The sequence below is a fragment of the Rattus norvegicus genome, chromosome 4 (genome assembly GCF_036323735.1).
Source record: "Rattus norvegicus strain BN/NHsdMcwi chromosome 4, GRCr8, whole genome shotgun sequence".
Classification (NCBI taxonomy): Eukaryota; Metazoa; Chordata; class Mammalia; order Rodentia; family Muridae; genus Rattus; species Rattus norvegicus.
The window spans coordinates 53,953,953-53,971,637 of record NC_086022.1 but is presented as its reverse complement, the minus strand read 5'-3'; the positions used below and the strand labels follow the sequence as shown (position 1 = coordinate 53,971,637).

Here is a 17,685-nt window from a genome sequence, read left to right as displayed (position 1 = left end):
TATGACCTCATAAACTCCCATTGGAACAAAGACTATGACTTCATAACCTTTCATTCACCAGCCTCCACAGGAGCAAACGGATATATCAGATGGTTAATTCCACTTTATAGTTCCCATTTATGAATATGTATTCACGCAAGGGGGAGAGAGCATTTTTTTCATGATGCTCAGGTCCGTTTCCACCCTCATTTCAATCAGCTGAGGAAGTGCGCATAAAACATCAATCAAAGGCTGAGCAAAATCAAAGTCCCTGAGTGACTACATTGAAAGTTTTTCGTAGCGCAGCGTTTTTCTTAACCTTTAGTCCTAACAGAGGCGTCAGTCTGTCTCTGTTGCGCCAAAACCCTACGTGGAGCCACGCGTATGAGCTGCGCAGGCGCAAATCTCTCCCTCCTAGGTGGGCGGGAGTTACCCCTAGCCCCGCCTGAGAGGTGGGAGCCAAGTGCTTTCTTGGGTGACACAGGAGCAGCTTCTACGTTCGATTGAGCGGGCCTGGGAAAGGTTCCCAGAAGGCCGCGCGCTGGAGTCTCTGAGCGCAGTCATGGCGGGCTTGGTGAAGAAGGTGAGCGTCTGGAGGTCACCATGGTGCTGAGGACGGGGCGGTAGGCAGCCTTGTCTCCCTCATCCGTGTTAAGAGGATGGAGAAGCTAAGAGGACGGGTTGGGGGAGTGTTCCGCTGTCCTGACAGGGGGCGACAGGGTTCGTAGTTGTGTCTGGAAGTTCGGCTAATCAGCGGGCCAGGACTGGGGGCCCCGGGATGGGCGGGCTGGCTTTTCCTGCGCGCTGTTACGCGTGGGATGACGGTAAACAGCACGGTCTTGTTTTGTTTCTGAACAGACTACTGGCCTGGTGGGATTGGCCGTTTGCGACACTCCACACGAGGTAAGTACGGCTTTTTGTGTCTTTGCCCTTCTGGGAAAACTGCGATCTAGCGTCCTTGCTCTTGCAAGGTTAACGGGACAAGGGGTCCCTAAACCCCGCGAGCTCTTGCCACGAGGGCAGCGCTGAGCTTCGCTGATCCCGCATCACTGGTTTTCGGTGTTATCTTTGCCATGATCTCTTTATTAAGACACTTCTTCCTGGCGTTCTCGTAGCTTCAGTTGGGACTGTTGTCAGCTCCCTTTAAATTCGCATTTTCCTTTCCCTACTGAAAACATTTCTGCGTTGGAATTCACACACTGGCTGACCCTGTCAATCCTAACAGTTGCCTCCTTCAGTATCTACTGGGGAAAACCAAACAACCAAGACCAAACAAACCTAAACAAAACCCCTATAATTTACCCCTCTTTCCCAACAATTGCACCATTTCTCTCCTTCCTTTCTACAAACATAACTCAAAAGCTTTGTCCGTGCCCACTGCCTCCGACCTTCTCCTCACTCCTTACACGTCAGCCAGACCTAGCTAAAACTGTTCTCTTTCATTATTACCAAATTTCACGTTTCTCTTAATTGTACCAAGAGTGGCATTGAAAATATTTTTGTTACATTCATCTGTGTGCGTGCCAGTGTTTGTAGGTCAGAAAACGTTCTGAAGTTGTTCCTCTTTCACCATGTAGATCCTGGGGCTCAAATTCAGGTCATCAGGCTGTTGGCTAGGGCCTTTAGTCTCTGTGCCCTCTCACGGACCCAAGACCAGCATTTTTGATACTCTTGTTGAACTGCATTAAGTACTTTGTTTACTGGATGTCCGAGCTCAGTATCTTGGTTTGGGGTTTTTGTTTGTTTTGTTGTTTATTGTTTTTTTTCCCTAATCCTTTACCCTTTCCAGTTGTTCCTTCATTTTCCCACTCGTATACTTTGCTGTAGTATTGATGACTCTGCTCTGTTAGGGTTTGCTCTCCTGGAGCACAGACAACGGTTAGCTTTTATATTTCCATATCAAGTACGGATTTCTTCTTTTGTAGTCATACATGTGTGTCTATGTTTTATCACACACATACTCTTAGTGAATATCTTCGTTTATATGTCCTGCAGGTAGCTAGGTAAACATAGCCAACTGAGATGTCGCGTTTGAAGTGGTCCTGGATTGCTTGCCTTACCTCACGTCTCACTTGTCACTTAAGGAAATCCTCTGGGTTCTGCCCCTGGATTATCCAGACTTTGCACACATCTCACCGCCTCCGTTGCTAGTACCATTGTCTCCGCCACTGTCCTCACCCCTGCGATAGTTACATTTCTTTGGTAACTGCTTTCCCCTGCTTTCTTTCAGCTGATTGACAAGTGCTAAAATGTGTTGGGTTTGTGAATCTTTCTTTAAAACCTCCAGTGGCTTTTTATTTTAGGGGTTCTCCAGATGACTATAACAGACCACACTCCACTGACATATCTTGTCTGTTCCAAGCTTCACAAAGACTTTATTTTGTGTTCATTTCTAGAACTCTGACTAGTACGTAGTGTATAGTTAGTATTAAATGGCTTTCTTGCATTCTTTATGAAGTTGAACTTCAGATTGTGGAGAACAGAACTCACAGCTTTCCATTTCGAGATATTCTTCCTCTATGGTTTGTCGTTCTCTTGATGGTATATGAGTCTCTCTGGTGTACCCCTCCCCCGCCAGCTCTGAGTTTGGATGTTATCAATATCAAAACCTTCTACTCTCATATTTACTCTGATAGTGGATTGTGCTGAGTTTTTCTGTAACAGTTTGCCCTCTTTCATCTCCTGTCAGTTACACTGCAGCCTAAGTCCTTGTTGTTTAAATCACTGCAGCAGCTTTATTACTGGTCTTCCTGATCTGTATCTGCTGTTCCTTTGACTATGACCACCAGGTTAATTTTCCTTACAGATCTGTTCCTTAAGTCTTTAAGTTTCCCACACAAAAAGACCCAAGCGCTTTCACTCGGGATATAAACAATATCAGTCTAACCTCCCCTCCTGCCTCAGCTCGGCTTGCTTTGTGCAGTGGTTTCTGGTGAGGTACTCTCCAAGTAAACATGAGGATCAGATGTGGAAGGTAAGACGCTAATTTAAGTTTTCTAGAGATTTTTTTTTAATATAAAAAACTAAAAGTGGCTTAAGCTTGTTTGTAATCCTGGCACTTGGGAGGCTAAGAAAAGGAACTCAGGTCTGAAGTTGCCCAAGCTGCACAGTAAGACCTTGCTTGCTTCAAAACCTTGGGGTTTTGTTTTTGCTTTTGTAATTTTTTTTACACGATTTAACCTAACATTAAGCATAACTATCATTTCATTATATAGTCAGTGTGAAAATTAATGCCAGTCTGCAGCCTTTTTTACGGTGTATTTTACTTACGTTAGATCTTAGTCTGAGCTAATCTCACTTCAGGTACTCTCCAGCCGTATTTGCCTAGCAGCTGCTGACTACACAGCACAGCTGCACACTTACGTACTATTTCCTTCATGTTCTTGCTGGGTTTGCCATCTCATTTCTGTATTACTTCCTGTGTAATTTCCAGTTTCCATCTCCTTACCCCTCAAGCTCTATCTCAGATGTATCCTTTTTTATGATCATTCTGTTCTCTGCTGGAGTGGTTCTTCTTGTTACTAATACTCAGATTGCAACAGTGTGTGGCTGGTGCTGCTCTGATCCAGCAGCCTATACAGTTCTGTGTATTTTATGGGTGAAGAACGAGGGCATCGGGACAGAAGCAGCTCCGCTAGACAACCAGGCAGTGGGGCTGTGTGAGTGCAGGGAGTGGGCTCTTCTGTTTGGAACTCCTTCTCTGCTCTGCATCTTACCCTGGCCTGCCTGCCTGCCATTAGTTGCTTTGTGTTTTTTGATGTTAGTCATCTTTTCCTCTTCTGTTTCTTACGCAGTTTCTTATGTATATACACACACGCACACGCACACACACAAACATGTACTTAGTGGGATTCATGTCCAGTCTGTCTTTGTATCCAAACAACACATGGTGCTTTCTACATAGGAACACTGTCATTCTTACTGAGAAAAGGAGATGTTCTTTAGCAGTGTGGTGATTACTTGTGATTACTGAGCTCCAGGTGCAGGGTGAGTGCGTTCCTGCTGGAGAGGACAGCTCTGGCATACATCTGTGGGGTAACGAGTAGTCTCTTTTTACTGGGGAAGTGTCCCAGTCTGGATAATAAATTAGACAGTTTTCTTATTCTTTTCATATGCTAACCATTCTGATTCTCCTCTGAATTTTTCTAAGACACGATGGATTCTTTCTTATCCCAAAAGATGAAAAAAATGTTTTCAATTTATTAGCTATTTGTGTAAATGAGTGTTTTGCCTGCATGTTTGTATATGCACCACTGTGCACCTGGTGCCAGTGAAGAAGGTGTCACATTCCGTAAGACTGGGGTAACAGATGTTGTAGGCTGCCATGTGGATGTGGGGAATAGAACCCAAATCCTCTAGAAGGGCAACCAGTGCTCAGTGGTTACACTGAGCAATCTCTCCAGTTACTCTCTCCCCATCTTTTTAAAAAACCTCAAATTTTAAATTAGATTGATACTAAAATACTATATTAAAGATGAATATATGCATTGTGTTCATAAATTTGAGAGAATAAGAGTTGGGGCTAGGGAGATGGCTCAGTGGTTAAGAGCACCGACTGCTCTTCCAGAGGTCCTGAGTTCAAATCCCAGCAACCACATGGTGGCTCACAACCATCTGTAATGGGATCTGATGCCCTCTTCTGGTGTGTCTGCAGACAGCTACAGTGTACTCATATAGAGAATAAGAGTTAAAATGGTGCCAAAATTAAGAGTTTAAATCAGATTACATCCTTTCACATTTCTTTAAAAAAATTTCAACTTGCCAAGTTTACATCCCCAGAAAGCACTTAAATGCTGTGTGGGTGTGGATCTACCTGTAATTCTGACATTCATCAGGCCAGGGTGGGATCTTGAGAGTAAGCCCTAGGTAGGCCAGTCCTGTCTACTAGCTCTTGGTTCAATCACAAGACCCTGCCTCAGTGGATAAAGTGGAGAGAGATGGGAGTAGATCCCCAACACTAACCTGGGTTCTCCACACACACAGGCACACGTGTCCACACAGACCAGCATGCTTACACATGTAAACATGCATACATATGCATGTATACTGCATGCACATGTTATCCAAAGTCCTTTTAATTATGGACACCCATAAGATTAACAGGTTACATACTCACTCCCTTATTCTGAGAGGGAAGAGCAGGGCACAATTAGAACCAGGTCAGTGGAACACTAAACCCAACAGTGTAAGTAACTCAGTGTCTGACATCTGTGATGTACTCATGATCTTCTGGGCTCCTGAGAGCGTGGAGGACACTCATTCCTCAGGCTCTGCGATCCACAGTACGGCTTCTCCAGTCTACATCTGCTGCTGTCCTTGGTGGTCTGCCGGTAGTCCTGGCATTTCTGATGTGTTCTGTATAATTTGTAGTATCTATTACCTAAAGATGAGGAATTCTGTTTTTAATAAAAGATTTGATTTCCCAAAGACTATTAGCTGTAAGTTAACTCAATTTGGCTTTTTATTATATTTTTGATATATATATACACATAATTTTTATATCTTATCACATATAGAAAGACTTTCCACATTTGTATACCACTTTTCCTTAGGTTGTAAAGTATAAATACGAATTTTAGTAAAGTACTGTTTAAAATTTTGAGTCCTCTTTTAGTTTTTTCTATAAGGTACTTAGATGTGTTCTGTCTAAACTTTGGTGGTATTTCAGTTTACTGAGATGTGTATGGTTTGTTTTTGCAGAGGCTAACAATATTGTATACAAAGATTCTTGATCTTCTGAAGCACTTTCCTAAACATGCAGCCTACAGAAAGTACACAGAACAGATCACCAGTGAGAAGCTGGAGTTGGTCAAATTGGTAAGCAGCCAAGTCAGTTTGTTTGGTTGGGTTAATTTATACATCCAGTTTGGCACGTAAGGAGTCATTCAGTTGCTTACTTTTGCTCTCAATTCTGCCGTTTCTCCTTTGCATTCAGCACACGTGTATTTTGACTGACTACTATGTGTAAAGTGCTGTGAGAGGGCTAGAAGACTGGATCCATTGCAGTGAGCTTTCTTGTCTAGTTGTCAGTGTTTGTTTACCTCTTACTATTAACTCACCCACCCACCCTCCAATCACAGTAGAGAAGAACAAAGCACAAGAGAATTGGGTGGTGGTGGTGTTACAGAATGCTGTCAACACATTTATTTTTAAAAGTCCTGGGCCTGATGGTGCAGGCCTATAATTCTCAGCTGAGGCAGGAGGATCACATATTTAGTCCACCTTGGGCTACAGAGAAGATGCAAAGCCACCCTGGGCTCTGTTTCAAAATAAAAGGTTAGAGGTGTGGCTCAGTGGTGGAACTCGTAGCATGATAAGCCCTGGGTTCAGCTAATAACTACACACAAGCACTTTGTTGGACAAGTAGAGGGCCACATTTAGTTTTCAAACCTACCCAAAGATACACGGAACAGTGTCAACACCGACTGATACGCTGTCCCCAGAAGTCTGTGTGTCAAAGCTGTAATATGTAGTATTGCTTTATTTAGAAGTAAGTCATCAGTGGAAATAAAGTTAAATTCATAAGGGAGGGGCCCTGATCCCGTAAAGATTGACTTGTGTATAAAATATAAAATAGACACTAGACACCAGTGTTTGCCCCTGGCCTTCCAGTGCCCAGCAAGTAAAGGCTGTAAGAGCATAGCAAGGTGCCAGCTGTCTGTGACTTGAGGGGAAAGTTCTCACTAGACCCAGATGTATTGTCACAGTGACTGGACTTCTACTCTCTCCAACTATTAGAAAATCGTGTGTGTGTGTGTATTTGTTTAGTGGTGCTTGAGATTGAACCTAGGTCCTCACACAAGAAGGCAAGCACACCATCTGTATCCCAGCCCCCTCCTTTTACTATCAGTTTTGACACAAAACCAAATTTTCACTAAAATGGTGAAGATGAACTTGAATTTACTCTGTATGTGGCTCAGGCATGCCTAAAGCTTGCAATCCTCCTGCCTCAGTAGCCGGAATAGGTGAGAGTACACATCTGTATCACCAGGCTCAGCTGGAATTTCTAATGTTTAATCCTGTCAGTCTATGTGCTCTTTTATGGTGGCCAACCACATGGACCTTTTCCAGTTTTAAATCCAGCGTCTGGTGGGAAGACGGTGAGAGAAATGGTATGTTGCACAGAACTGTGTTGAACTGGCTGACTTCATCCTCATAGGCATTTATTTCACAGACTTTGAAGAATTAAACTGTTCACCCAGGCACAAGTGATGACAGAATATGAATTATTATTAGGTTACCAAAAGGTCAGTCATTAAGCCCTCTTCCGGATAGTTAAATAGCAGTTTGAGTTTTAACTTACCTGAGTCTTAGCCTGCCAAGTTTGGAAGAAACTTAGGGAAAATGTCTTATTTACATATATATGTATAAATGACAGGGTCTGGATTTCAAAACATTCAGCCTATTAGAAAAAAAATTTCCTTAGGTACCATATTAACAATGTTCTTGATATAGAATAATCTACAGTTAAAATGTGCAGAAATCATTAAGTGTGGGGCTTGATGGATTTTCAGAATCAATGAATTCTAATTAATACCTGGCAAAAAAAGTGACATTTCCACATTACCCAAACACTTCACCTTCCTAATGATAACAACTTTTGATTTTTTCTATTTCTAAACTTTTTAGGAATGGAATAATTTTTGAATAGCCATTCATATCTGTTTTTTCTTACTTAATAGTATATTCGAAGTAATCCTCTGGGTTGTTGCATATAGTTATGTCACTTATTGCTATATTATATTCTGTTTTATCTCAGTTCCATAATTGACAGGTCAGTTCTATTGGTGGTGGTAATTCATGTTATTTCTAGTTTTCGGTTGTCATTTGTGGCTGCTGTAATGTTTTTATGTTATTTATTTATTCTTCATTATTTGGTATATATTCAGAAGAGGTTTTTTGGTCATATGATAGCATTGTTAATTCTTTTATAGGAAGTTTAGAAAGTATTTACAAAAATAAAACTTTTGAAAATCTATTTTAGAAAGACGAAGTTGTGTGTCATATGTCTTACCTTTGCTAAGAATGTCGATATTTAATAGTTTTTAATATTAAGACAAAAAATAATGAAATAGCAGAGAAATGAAATGGATTTCTATTAAATTTTGATAAAACATTTTAAGACCATAGAGAAAAGTTACTGCTAAGGTTTTATAACATGTAGGATATCGAAATATGCAGATATGCTCCTGTGTTTAATTTCTTTCTTTTTTCCTTGAAACTGTAGGAACCAGATGTTAAAAAATTAGAAAACTTGCTTCAGGGTGGTGAAGTAGAAGAGGTGATTCTTCAGGTAAAGGCATTGACCATTTAGTGCTGGGCATCTAGTACTGATCCTGACTTGCAGCCTGTGGCTAAGGGAGACCCTTGGGTGAAATTTGAAAGCTATTGATGTGGATCAAAACAGGCTTTTAAGTGTCTAAGAGCTCGTGAACACTAATTCCCAAAGATTTCAATCTCAGAACTCAGGGGTGACTAAAACATTTGTATTTGATGGTGGACTACATCATGACTTTGGAATCCTGACTATGAAGGTCTGAGTTCTAGCAGTTAACTTCCAGGCATAACTCTGAAAATACCTCTTGAATAGTTAATCAGATGATCTTATTTTCTGTTATTAACAGGCTGAAAAAGAACTAAGTCTGGCAAGAAAAATGTTGCAGTGGAAGCCCTGGGAGCCACTGGTGGAGGAGCCCCCTGCTAACCAGTGGAAGTGGCCAATATAATCCCCGTGTCTGATGATGGATGTGGATCTAATGTGCAATTAAATGTTCTGTGATGCTAACGTGTTCATGTTACTGACTTTAATTAGAAGTATGTATGTGTATTATATTTCGGAGACATTTAGAGGACAACATTGGTGGCTTGCAGTTTCTCATTTCTGATGTCACACAGTGAGCTTGCTGTGCCTCTGTCTCTGTCTTTCTCCATTGAATTTCTTCTCCTATTGGTTTTGGGCATCTTTGACAGATGTATCTTGGCAGACAAGAAAATGATCTTCAACTTTGGTGTCTCCTGTCCTTGCTATACATCTGGACTTAAGGCTGACTATTCCAGATACTGGGCAGTCTTCCTTTTGGGATGCAAATGGCTTTTACCTTGGATAACCATAGATATATTCAGCTTGGGATGGTTGTGGATGGGTGTGTAATGATTTTATAAAGATGACAGGTGTACACTAGGACTGTCCTGAGCAAACAGCATATGATACCCTACCAGAGTGATGTTAGGATGTCACTTACTGGAGGCCACATCTATCGAGTGTGAGGCCAGCAAGAGGCAGTTTCTATTGTGCCCCTAGACTCATTCTCCCTTGCCTTTCACTCAGATTTGCAGGATAGAAGAAAATGCTTGTCTTAATTTTTCTCCCTTTCCTAAAGAACAGTAGAATGCTGCTAACTAAATCTGGGTGTTTCTCCAAAAGGAAAATGAACGTCCGTGGGGTAAGGCTCATGTAAAGGCTACTGTTATGCCCCTGTCTGCGCATGTGCTGGGCATTAGTGAAAGATGCTAAACAGCTAAGCATCACACATTTTTGTTCACATTAAAGTTTTCCCAAAAACCGTGGATGAGATCCTAAAATGTACATTCAGATTGAAGGTACTTGGTGGAGACTACAGAAATGTATATGAAAGTCTCTTTAGAGGTAGTCCTCTAAAACTAGTGAAGTCGTGCAAAAAAATGACTTAGTATGGTCAGGGAGGCCTGCTTCAGAGGTGTGCATGGCTGTGTGCTCACTAGTGCTTGAGATGGAACCTAGGCCCTCGCACAAGTGAGCAGCACACCATACGTGTGTGTGCAGAGCCATAGGAGAGCCCTAGGACAACTTGAAGTATGTCACTCCCCGAGTACCATTCAACCTTCCCCACCCCGCCGCCATTTTTTTTAATTTTATTGGTTTGTTTGTTTGTTTATTTTTTAAGACAGAATCTCTCATTGGCCTAGGAAGGTTTCTCCTGCATTGGAATTGCAAGTCTGTGCCACCAACCCTGTTTTGTAAAGATGGCTTCTAGAAGTCAAATTTAGGTTCTCGTATAAATCAAGCATTCTGCAGTTGGCTTCTCTTCAGGTTCCTGGTCTGAATTTAGTATTTTTTTCATAACTCATGTGCAAGAGATGTTAAGAGCTCCGAAGAGGTCCACCAGCGGCACAGACTGACCTGGTGTGACCAGAATATTCTGTGAACCTGGCTGTAGAAATGGGAACATAGCAAATCACATGAATAAAGACAGTGTGTTTTGAATGTGCCATAGAACTCATGAATTGTGTGCCCTCCACTGTTAGTTAATTTTCAAAGCAGTCTTCAAATGTCGAAGTGTACTCAATGATCTATTAATTTCTGTATATGATTGTAAATTGCAAGATATGTTTCAGGATATCATGATTCTCAGTTTTCATGTGGACCTTGTAGCTTTCTTAGAGCTAAACATACAGTACCTTGTTACAGAATATCACATTTTACTCTTTTTCTGAGCATGGATTCCTTTTCTCCAGAGAAAAACAGGCCTGCAAATCTCTGGAATAGAGACTTCCATAGCTCATTTGTAAATAAACCCAACCTAAGTTGACACAAGGTTGTTTGTGGTCTAACTCTCACGTTAATAAGAACAGTGGTTTTGGCACAGAGCTGTCAATGTATTTGAAGATATATTAATACAAACTATGTAGTCACATTACCTTTCCAAGTTCAGTGAAATCTTGAATACCAAACATCTGACATACCTCACAAATTCAGGAAAGCAAGGATGGACCTTCACAAGTGATGCAAGTTTAATCGGATAAGTTCCAAACGAGTTTTAGGTCTTTAGTATTGTAAATAATCATTCTGTTTTTCTACTTACCTGTTTTTATCAAGATACATTTCCATGTGGAGTGACTTCAAAATGCTTGATTTCATAGAGCCACTAGGTGGCATCTTTGTAAAAGTGGAAGCACATGAAAAGAAATAGCCTAGGAGTAAATGCAAGATAGCAAGGTAGATGAGTCGTTTTGAACAAGACCTAAGCAAGTGCACAGATTTAGGATGAAAAGTTAAATTAAAAGCTTTAACACTTTTTATTTTGTGATTAATACTATTTTTCTATTGCTATTTTCATTCAGGGGACATTGACATTTATGTAGCCAAACATGTTTATGTATTTGTGAGAGAGAAAGTGTGTGTGTGCGTGCGCGCGTGTTCGTGCACTTGCTTTTGCTATGTTAGTAACCTATGCAGATAGACCACCTAAGTACATTCTGTGTAAGGCTTTTTAAAATTGAGCATAGAAAGCAGAGTTCATAGTACATTATCAATAAGTTATTAAGATATCACGCTAGACTTAACAGTGGAAAGAACATGAATTTTTCTGCTGCCTCTATTCCTAACCCTGGTGTTTTCATTCTGTCCCTAACAGGAGGCTAATGAATGATAAAGCTTTGAAGGTGAAGGGGTGGGAAAGTGATGTTAGTGAAGAGATGAGAGTGGCTTTGTAGCAACAGGGTATAAAAAAGACAACGACGATTATAATGAGGGAGATGGATTTTACAACACGTTTTTAATTTCACTAAACTTTACATGCCAAAGGATGTTAAATATAGCACGTAATAAGTGTTTAAAATCTGGGCTCTTGATTCAGACCGAGTTTTAATACTGGATCTCATTCAATCTTTGTGTTTTTTCTTTTTCTTTTCTTTTTTTTCCAATAGTACGGCAGTGCTAATAGCAGTCCTTTAGTAGAGTTACTGCATTGACTATTGGAAATACAGATAAGTTGCTGTGCTTAGTGATAAAACTTACTAAACATTTGCTGTTTTTTGTGAGATAACCACATGAAATTTGTTCAGGGAACATATTTGATCTGTTCTCCAAAATGTCTTAAGACTAAAGAATTTGATGAAAGAAAAATAAAAGCTTTGCTTCTCCTGACTTAGAAAGCAGGGTATTTGAGAGTTCTTCCTGTTCTTTCTGGGTGCCAGGAAGCTAAAGCACAAAAGCAAGTAGATATACAACAGTTGTAAACTTGTGTTCTTTTATAATCCCTGTCTCTCGGTGTTCATATTTGCATTTTTAAAGATGATAACCTGTGAGCTTAGACTGCTTACAGGACTGCCTTTCCAAAAGTGTGAGAGAGCTCCCAGAGAGAGGTTAACTTCGAATAATCTTAGGGTCTCGGTTCCTGGCAGCCAACAATTTCTACTTCTGGCTCCTCCGCTTTTGCTCTTGATGGCTGGTTCCTTTGCAACTGCGCGGGGGCGGTGCCCTGGCGGATGAAGCTGCCAGTTGCTAGGATACACCAGCAACAGAACATCTAAGCAGAAAGGAGCTGCTGAGGAGGACTGGGGAAACCTTTTGGTCGGTAATAGCTGTTTTCTTGAGCAGGTAAGAGGACACGTTTGGCAGCCCTCCCCTAGATGACCACTGGTTCTAAGTAGGGGTGAGTGACCCTGGGGTGCCAGACCTTGCAGGGGTGCCGATCTCTCTTGGACACGGGGCTCTCTGGTCAGAGGATAATGCTCCTTAACTTTACTTAAAAACAGAAAGCTTAAAAAGCGTCACACCTCTTTTGACCCCTCTCTGGTTACCCCCTCCCCACTGATTGATATTTTGAATGAGCAGGGTCAATATGGGATGTTTACATCACCCTGCCTCCTGAGCGCTGATGATGGTAACTCTCCTAGAGGAGAGGAGAGTGCCGGGTTCTGGCCCTGTGGAGACCATTTCCAGTCTGCAGGGAATTTGGCCTTTAGACTCCTTACCAGGCGTGCTGCTTTCCTCCAGTCATCTTCTCACCTACTAACAAAAACTTCAGTAGGCCTGTCCCATAGAAGATAAGACAGAGTCTCTCTGCCTTACCAGCATTCTAGAGGTATTAGTCTTTAATGGGAAGAAATGAAATCATGCACTAGAGCTGAAGTGGCAGACGTTTTATATACAATCTTAATAGCTACTGAGTTTAATTTCTAAACCAAAGACTGAAACCTATTTGAATTATATATATAAAAATGAGGGAAATTCAGCATCCTCCGGGATGCATGCCCTTAGCCCTGGGGAGATGAAGGAAGGGGATGGCAAGTTTAAGGCCAGTCTGGAATGCACAGTGAGATGCTGTGTCAAGAGGTCCACGTCTCCATCAAATAGTGTGATAATCTGTCTTAATCATTGTTCTGTTGCTGTGAGGAGACATCATCACCAAGGCAACTCTTAGAAAAGAAAGCATTTAATTGGGGGCTTACTTACCGTTTCAGAGGTTAGTCCATTCTCATGGTGGGTGAGCAGACACATAGTACAAAAGCAAAAGGAAATATCACATCTGGATCCACAGAAAGAGAGAGAGAGAGAGAGTGAGAGAGAGACAGAGAGACAGAGAGACAGAGACAGAGAGAGACAGAGAAACAGAGACAGAGGCAGAGACAAAGGGAGAGACAGAGGGAGACAGAGGGAGAGACAGACATAGAGACAGAGACAGACAGAAACAGAGAGATAGGCAGAGACATAGAGATAGAGACAGAGAAGAGACACAGAGAGAGAGATAGAGGGAGAGACAGAACAGAGACATAGAGACAGAGACAGACAGGCAAAGAGCCATGGACTTTTGAAACCTCAAAACCCACCCCCAGTGACATACTTCTAACAAGGTCATACCTCCAAATTTTTCTAATTCTATCAAAAGGTTCTACTCCCTGGTGACTAAGGATTCAACTATAGGAGCCTGTAAGGGGCCATAAACATCTTAAATCATTTTAAACCTCCCCTCCACACAAAAGAAATATCAAAGGGCTAGAATATGGTGTCAAATTTTAAGAAAAGAATTTTATGGCATTTAAAGGAAATCTGCATGCCTTGACTTTTCACCTAATTACAGAAACTTCTTTTGTAGTGTGTTTAAATTTGTAAACAGGATGTAAATTTGTTGCAGTCCTACTTGTATAAAACTGAAGACACTTTAAATGTTCGTCAGTAGAGCAACAATAGAATATAATGTGGCTTACTTAGTTCTATAATGAAGTTACTAGACAATTGTTGAGAAAAATGAGGTAGAAATAAATGTTTTAAAACATTAAGTATAAAATGAGTAGGACCATCATCAATGTTTAAAAATGCAGAAAAGTTTATATATTTAAAGAGTTTATATATTTCAATTACAAACTCATTAATGAAAATTGTAGAATTACATTGCTTGATACTAAGAAATAAAACTAGAGTAACAACAGTAGAAGTTCATTTTACTGTTTATTCTCTCCCTTTCTGTTCTATTAGCCTAACTTTTCCCTTTTATTTATTTAATGTATATGAATATGTTGTAGCTGTCCTCGGACACACCAGAAGAGGGCATCACAGATCAAAATTAAGCAGACCCAAAATCTGTACAACTCAGTGAGCTTCTGCAGTGTTAGAACAGGCATTTGGAATGGAAGTCGGGGACCCTCACACTCAATTTGACACTTCTGGGATCAAATATATTTTATGTACTACTCCCCACTAAACCCCAAATCGTTCACAACAAAATTAGAATTACAAAATAGTTATTTTTAGATTCCCTTTCATGGCTTTTGTTATAAAAATTGTGATAAAGTTTATAAAGTTGAAAATTACCTTAAAAAAATCTTTCCAAATTGTAGCTGAGATGCTGGTGACACTGTTTACACTAGTAGCACCCCATCACTTCCAGCTCATCTCATATGTGGGCTTGATCATTTGCACGCAAAACCTGCGGCAGCGAGTGTTTATGCATATTTATGTGTGCAAGTGGAGTGTGTTAATAGACATGTGGGGAGTGTTAGGAATAGATATTAATTAGCAACTCGTCCTAGCTGAAGGAAGATTAAAACCTGCTGCGCGTCCTTTGTGTCATTCTAAACCATCCCCATGTTTCCGACGTAGAAATACATGAGTGTGAAGTTACTGTTAGCTTCTAGAGGTGACCACCTGTAGCATACATGGGGGCAAACAAATACTACCTTGTTCATGTGGATGAAATTAGCAGTCCCAAGAGCATTCCAGTCACTATGGTGCCGTCTGAAATGAAGTAATATAGCCAGAGGGTCCCTTGTCAGATTGGCGCCATGGTGCTTGGACTTTCAGTCTTCAGGACTGTGAGTTAGATTAGCTGCCTTTCTTTTTAAAACATCAATCTCGGGATCTTAGGATAACTACCTCGATCCCTCCCAAAGGGAGCACCCTGGTGACTTCCCATTAGGTTCCACCATTTAAAGGCCAGTCACTACCTTCCAGAATCATGTAAGGGCCAACCTTGCAAACACATGAAGCTCTGGGGTTAACCATTCAGTCCAAACCCACCCCAGTGTAGTAAGACTGCAAGAATGGCTACACATGGTACTCTTAAGGTTTTTTGTGGTAAACCAAAGAAAACCAGCTATTTGTTTGGGAAAGAGCTGCTGCTTCTTCTTCTTCTTCTTCTTCTTCTTCTTCTTCTTCTTCTTCTTCTTCTTCTTCTTCTTCTTCTTCTTCTTCTTCTTCTTCTTCTTCTTCTTCTCCTCCTCCTCCTCCTCCTCCTCCTCCTCCTCCTCTTCCTCCTCCTCCTCCTCCTCCCTCCTCTTCCTCCTCCTCCTCCCTCCTCTTCCTCCTCCTCCTCCCTCCTCTTCCTCCTCCTCCTCCTCCCTCCTCTTCCTCTTCCTTCTCCTCCCTCCTCCTTCCTCCTCCCTCCTCCTCCTCCTTCTCCTCCTCCTCCCTCCTCCTCCCTCCTCCTCCCCCTTCTCCTCCTCCTCCTCCCTCCTCCTCCTCCTTCTCCTCCTCCTCCCCCTCCTCCTTCTTCTCTTTCTTCTCTTTCTTCTTCTCTTCTCTCCTCCTCCTCCTTGTTTATGGATTTTTTTCTTCAGTAAACCAAAACCCCAAAGTAATAGGCTAGGCTGTGGTCATAACCTCTGCGCTGTCTCAGAGTTAAGAGCAGGAAAGGACATCCAGGGTCTGTCTGTGGCAGATTTCCTCTGTCAGTGGGAAGCTTCATATCTTATCTGTTGATGTCAACAATTGTATATTTTATTCCAAACATACACATATATGCATTGGTATGTGCGCATCTTCTAGTATAGAGATAATTCGTTTCTAGTAGGGCGATAACGTTATTTCTTTTCCATAAGGATGGTATTTAAAATGGAAGACCTCTGGAAGAGCAGTCAGCACTGAGCCATCTCTCCAGCCCTAGAGTGTATTTTTGTTTTTATCCAGGGTACATTGGGTGGCTGGCTTTCTTGAAAAGTTGAATCCTTTCTATTGCCAAAAGCATAAATAGCACACCAGTTATATATTCCAAAAAAAAAAAAAATCAGGAAGATCAGGTCCTTTCTTAAAGAGATGCGTCATTGAATAAGAAAGAAATAAGAAATAATATTTTCCACCAAATATTCTCAGAAAATAGCATATTCCAAATTCTATTTTTTAAGATTCTTGGTTATTTTGAATTTCCTGTAATTTTTAAAAATTAAAATCTCATCTGATGCCTATCACCAATAAGAAAATAAATTTTAAAAAATGTGTGTCAGTATTTTAAGTTTCTGAGAACTTTGTCTGCATATGTGTATGGGCACCACACGTGTAGCTGGTGCACTTGGAGGGCAGAAGAGAGCATCGGATGCCCTAGAACTGGAACTTCAGGCCTTTCTGAGACACATCTGTGGTGCTGGAAACCAAACCTAGGTCTGCTGCATGGTCAGCAAGTGCTCTTAACGAGCAACCTGTCCAGCCCCAGTGAAGAAACACTTAAATATGTAGTAACTTTAATTATGTCTTAATTTAGGAAAATGTCCGATACGGAGGAGAATGTCCTTGACTCCCCGGCCAGTGGTGAAGCGGCCGGCGAAGTCATCAGTATTCCTGGCCCTACAGACGAAGCAGAAGAGTCAGATATCTCACCAGAGCAAGAATACGAAATAGAGGGATTTACCACCGAGAGTGAGGAGACAGTGGAGCACTACAGTGATCTCAGTGTTTCAACCCCCAAATCTTACGACTCCAAACCCAGGGACGAGGTCGTGTCCCTTGGAAGTGCCACAGACTCTCATGAGCAAGAATACAGACTTGGAGATCTTGGAGGTGACCAGAGATCAGAAGAGGACGAGATGTCATTTCTTTATAAAATCAAAGCTATAAAGGAGAACTTGCAGTCGTCAGTGAAAGAGTGTATAGCCACAGGTACCAGCTGCCGCCACCAAACATTCTAGTTCCTTGTTTCATAGGGCAGCTTTTTGTTTCATTTAAACTTCAATGAAAAGGCTTAAAAATTCAATTTAAAATCTCTCTCTCTCTCTCTCTCTCTCTCTCTCTCTCTCTCTCTCTCTGATGTGAGCGCGCGCACGCGCACGCGTGTGTGTGTGTGTGTGTGTGTGTGTGTGTGTGTGTATTTCAAACAGAGTAAGAAGGAGCAACTTGTACGTATAACTGAAGTTTTCGGCTTGTAGATTGGGGTTAATTATTGCATGTAGCTAGCAAGATATAGCGTGGAACTGAGCCCAAACCCTCCTCTGCCTTTGGCATTCCCTTATACAACATGATGCTGCTTTTACATGGTTCGTTTTCCTGCTCGTTTTCTTTCTCTTTCTTTCTTTCTTTCTTTCTTTCTTTCTTTCTTTCTTTCTTTCTTTCTTTCTTTCTTTCTTCCTTCCTTCCTTCCTTCCTTCCTTCCTTCCTTCCTTCCTTCCTTCCTTCCTTTTTCTTTCTTTCTTGCTTGCTCCGCTTTGTTTTGTTTTGTTTTTGTCTGCCTGGTACAAACC

The 17,685-nt window shown here is 41.4% G+C and overlaps 2 protein-coding genes across 5 annotated transcripts in view; both read left to right on the top strand.

The window, feature by feature from the left end:
• Window positions 1-402: 402 nt before the first annotated feature.
• Window positions 403-8,761, top strand: Ndufa5 (NADH:ubiquinone oxidoreductase subunit A5). Its single transcript, NM_012985.3, has 5 exons — window positions 403-562; window positions 838-882; window positions 5,680-5,796; window positions 8,207-8,272; window positions 8,604-8,761. The coding sequence occupies exons 1-5, from the start codon at window positions 542-544 to the stop codon at window positions 8,703-8,705; spliced, it is 351 nt and encodes a 116-aa protein (NP_037117.1). The 5' UTR covers window positions 403-541; the 3' UTR covers window positions 8,706-8,761.
• Window positions 8,762-9,358: 597 nt separating this feature from the next.
• The window catches only part of Iqub (IQ motif and ubiquitin domain containing), a 64,944-nt gene continuing 56,617 nt past the window's right edge, over window positions 9,359-17,685 (top strand). For 2 of the 4 annotated variants that reach the window (XM_039107272.2, XM_039107274.2), the window contains exon 1: window positions 16,969-17,107. Coding sequence is in view for 2 of the 4 variants with exons in the window: in XM_063285735.1 (XP_063141805.1) it covers window positions 16,717-17,107 (391 nt within the window). In the remaining 2 variants the exon portion in view is untranslated. Of the gene's footprint in view, window positions 12,338-16,712; window positions 17,108-17,685 lie in introns of those variants that run through there. The other 2 variants (XM_063285735.1, NM_001034130.1) reach the window with 2 other exon arrangements.